The sequence below is a fragment of the Cephus cinctus genome, unplaced genomic scaffold (genome assembly GCF_000341935.2).
Source record: "Cephus cinctus unplaced genomic scaffold, Ccin1 Ccin1_scaffold0318, whole genome shotgun sequence".
In the NCBI taxonomy this organism is placed as follows: domain Eukaryota; kingdom Metazoa; phylum Arthropoda; class Insecta; order Hymenoptera; family Cephidae; genus Cephus; species Cephus cinctus.
Window position 1 is genome coordinate 13,891 of NW_014333019.1, and position 4,560 is coordinate 18,450.

Sequence of the window (4,560 nt, forward strand, 5' to 3'; positions counted from 1 at the left end):
CTTTGTCTTTGCCCGACATGAGATATCCTCCTCCTAATGTAAACATACCACAAGTTCAAAGTTCGTTTAATAATCATTCCTCGTTAAACTAATGAAGGGTGTGGGAGATATTGGTCCGTCGAGGCACACCCAAAGATATGATTTCGTAGAGGAAGTTGAAGAGGACCTTTGTCAAAATAATCGTGATAATGGTGATAATGCGGAGAATAGGGCAAATAAGTGTCTGTATATGCTCGTTACAATAGGGGGTCGTGTGTATTCGGCAATGGTGGATACAGGTAGCCAGCTCTCATGTGTCTCGGAGCAGTTTTATAAGCATGTATTAGCACACTTAGCAATACCGGAGCTGCCTGTTTCCAACATGCATGTAATTACAGCGGTGGGTAGGAAGGCGACTGCTGTTAAAAAACAATTGTTTGTAAAATTTGCTATGGGAGAAGTCGTAGATGAACACGTTTTTTTTGTTATATCTGGGTTAACATCTACCATAATTTTGGGAAATGATTGGTTAGACCGCGTTGGTGCAATATTAGATTATGATGCAAAATCGGTAACAGTAAAGGGGGCCGTACTCTCTTCGGGGCTTACTATGTTTGGGAATGGTGCGGTCAAGGAAGTGTCTGTAGCTGTTATTGAAATTAATGATAGTTAAAAAACAATTGTTTGTAAAATTTGCTATGGGAGAAGTCGTAGATGAACACGTTTTTTTTGTTATATCTGGGTTAACATGTACCATAATTTTGGGAAATGATTGGTTAGACCGCGTTGGTGCAATATTAGATTATGATGCAAAATCGGTAACAGTAAAGGGGGCCGTACTCTCTCCGGGGCTTACTATGTTTGGGAATGGTGCGGTCAAGGAAGTGTCTGTAGCTGTTATTGAAATTAATGATAATACACCAGATCAGGGGGAAAGTCAATGTGATTATTAAATAAATATTGATCACTTGATAGAAAATCGGTGTATTTCGCCGAAAAATATTAATCAGTAAAGGAGAAGATCGGATAATAATCGTGAAGCGTGCGAAATGTTCTCAGATGCCAATCACCATACAAGCATTGATTGTTCATTGAGACAATTCCAGGAAAACTCTGATCTCAGTTGGGACGATGTTCCATTAAATATTGCTATGCTATTTGATTCAAACAATTTGAAGCAAGTAGATTGTAAAGAAATAATGATGCCGGTTGGCAAGAAATGCGGCCGTAGCACAAATACAGCAAAGTCTGCTCACGAGGACAGTGAGAATATATGTATTGAGAAAAAATCCGGATATTATGATCTGTATAATTATAATGTGTCTGTTATAGAATCAAATAAATGGCATATTCAAAATGATAGTCTCATAGGGAAGAATATTCAATGCAATAATGCTTGTATGTATCCTTTGAAAGATCTCATTGAACGGGAGACTCTTGAGGACATTCATAATGTTAGCGTTGAAATTACCGAGGAGTGCATTGACAAAGAAGCTTCCAATAAAGACGCATTCTTGACCGAATTATTTCCTATCGTGCGTGAGCTAACATTGTTGAGTTCGGAAGAGAAAGCTCAATTTATTGCACTGATGAGCAAACATCGTGATTTATTTAATGATAAGCCAAGCTCAATATCACATTACGAGCATAAAATTCAACTAACCAAAGATAAACCATTTATTAGGCGTTCATATCCCATTCCATTATCTCAAAGAACAGCAGTTGCCAAAGAAATACAATATATGTTAGAGGCAGGAATTATTGAAAGATCTGTAAGTCCCTACTGTAATCCATTGCGTATTGTGACAAAAAGTAAAACCGACTAACAAATGTATGGAAGGTGCCTATCAATTAATTGAAACTAAGAGGCCAAACGAGTTGGTCACCGTTGATTTTTATGGGCCTCTTCCTCGCTCTACAGGAGGCGTCCAATATATTTTTGTTATGCTAGATGCTTTTTCGAAACATGTTAAGCTATATCCGGTTAAGAAGGCAACCTCAGCAATTATTTTGAAAAAAATATTTAATGATTACTTACCACATATAGGGAAACCAGATTCTATACTATCAGATCATGGAACCCAATTTACGGCGACTATATGGCGTAAAACTTTAGAAAGCGCAGGGATTCGGGTGCTATTTTCATCCATCCGACATCCTCAGTCGAATCCCACAGAACGTGTTATGAGGGAGTTAGGCCGTCTATTTCGCACCTTATGCGCGGAAAAACATTCCGCATGGGCAAAAGTCATCCCGAAAGTAGAACAATTACTTAATGTTACTCACCATTCTAGTACTGGGTACACCCCATATACCTTGCATTTCGGAAAGCCCGCTAGTGATATTATATCCACGATCGTGAAATTTCCTGACAGTATACCTATTGATAGCGAGAAACAAATAGAATTAGCCCGAGACCGTCTATATCGAAATTATAAGAAACGGCTTAAGCAACAAAAAATAGTGTCCACAATACCATTGGACGTAAACGATTTGGTATTGCTAAAAGTGCCCCACTCTTCTAGTGTGACCGACTCTGTTACAAAGAAATTCTTCTATCTGTTCGAAGGTCCATATAAGATCAAGAAAAAAATAGGACACAATGCTTTTATATTAGTAGAAAAATCGGACGAAACTAAAATTAAGGGAACTTATAACCGCGCTAATCTAAAAGTGTATCATGATAGACGACTTCCATTGGACGAAACAACTAAATAATATTGCGATTGTATAACTGTATATATGAACATTTGAGTCTATTATTTACCAGGTTAAAAGATTACAACTTTACACTGCGCCTCTCTAAATCCAAATTTTGCAAGTCTGAAATACCGTTCTTGGGATTTGTCATTTCTGCAGAGGGTATACGTCCTGACCCAGACCGTTTAGACCGTATTAAGAAATTTGAAGAACCAAGGAATAGAAAACAATTGCAGAGTTTCATTGGATTATGTAATTACTACCGTCAATTTAGTATTGGGTATGCAAAGTATATACACCCTTTTCGAAATTTATTAAGTATGGGAAATGAATGGAAATGGACAAGACAACATGCGGAAGCATTCCAGTCGCTAAAACATGCCTTTTATAATTGTATAACTTTAAATCATTATATTCCCAATGCAATGTTAAAGGTTCAATGCGATGCGAGCGACTATGGAATAGAGGGAATATTGTATCAGCTAGATGAAAGAAATAATCCTAGGCTAATATCCCTTGTAAGTTAATTGGTGTCACTAGGTATTATCCATAATAACCAATCAGACACGAGTATCGGCTTACTAGCGACTATCGTGTCCGGTACCGAGCTAGTCGGGAAAAGATCGTCGATTTGAGTAGACGTAAAAGAGTATAGCTAAAGCCCATAATGTAAAACGTGGCATTGATTCATACGAAACATAGATCTAGTATTAATACTCAGTATCTGCGAAAGAAGATCTAACAATTGTATCCAATCTTATCTTGAACGTCAAATATTACCCAACCAAGGAATTATCTGTATATATCCAGGATGATTGGCAAACGACAATATACGACAAATCCTATTTGAAGGACGAAATAATAATTCAATTGACGACTTGGTTGATGATGGGAACATGGAACAAAAGGATGTACAAAATGGATCATCAGCGAAACACGTATCTTACTTTTAATTAATATTATATTTTTATGTCAATTTTATTATGTTATATGCATATTTCTCGACTAGACAATATATGAATATGAATGGGTTATGCGTGAGTTTTATATCTATGTTATACTAAACGGAAATTTAATGATAATTTTTTGGAAAATTTGTACCATTATTATCAGACGTAAATTGAATATGAATTGATTTTGAATAGACATATATAAATCAGTCACATGTTTAGTTGAATTTCGCTACTTGTTTTTAGTTATTTATTTAACAAAAGAAAGTTATAATTACATTTGGCGCCCAACGTAAAGGCCGAGGTAGAAATAGTTTTGCCTGAAAAAAAAAAAAATTTTTTTGTGTGTTTGTGTGAATTGTGTGTTTGTAGAATGAGTGTTAAGCCAACCAGATTATCTGAAAGGCTATTGCATATATGTCATGAAAAATTAGGACATGCCGGCGCATATAAAACTTTTGCGTATATGCGACAATATTTTTATTGGCGGAAAATGAGAAAGGATATCAAAGCTTTTATAAAATATTGCGATTTATGTCAACGGGTAAAACCGACTAACAAATGTATGGAAGGTGCCTATCAATTAATTGAAACTAAGGGGCCAAATGAGTTGGTCACCGTTGATTTTTATGGGCCTCTTCCTCGCTCTACAGGAGGCGTCCAATATATTTTTGTTATGCTAGATGCTTTTTCGAAACATGTTAAGCTATATCCGGTTAAGAAGGCAACCTCAGCAATTATTTTGAAAAAAATATTTAATGATTACTTACCACATATAGGGAAACCAGATTCTATACTATCAGATCATGGAACCCAATTTACGGCGACTATATGGCGTAAAACTTTAGAAAGCGCAGGGATTCGGGTACTATTTTCATCCATCCGACATCCTCAGTCGAATCCCACAGAACGTGTTATGAGGGAGTTAGGC

The 4,560-nt window shown here is 36.4% G+C and overlaps 1 protein-coding gene across 1 annotated transcript in view; it reads left to right on the plus strand.

Annotated features, from left to right (window-relative positions):
* The window catches only part of LOC107266476, a gene marked incomplete in the record, with an annotated part of 1,218 nt that extends 594 nt beyond the window's left edge, over positions 1-624 (plus strand). The window contains 1 exon segment of the mRNA XM_015736984.2: positions 2-624. Coding sequence (XP_015592470.1) covers positions 2-92 — 91 coding nt within the window.
* Positions 625-4,560: the final 3,936 nt, after the last annotated feature.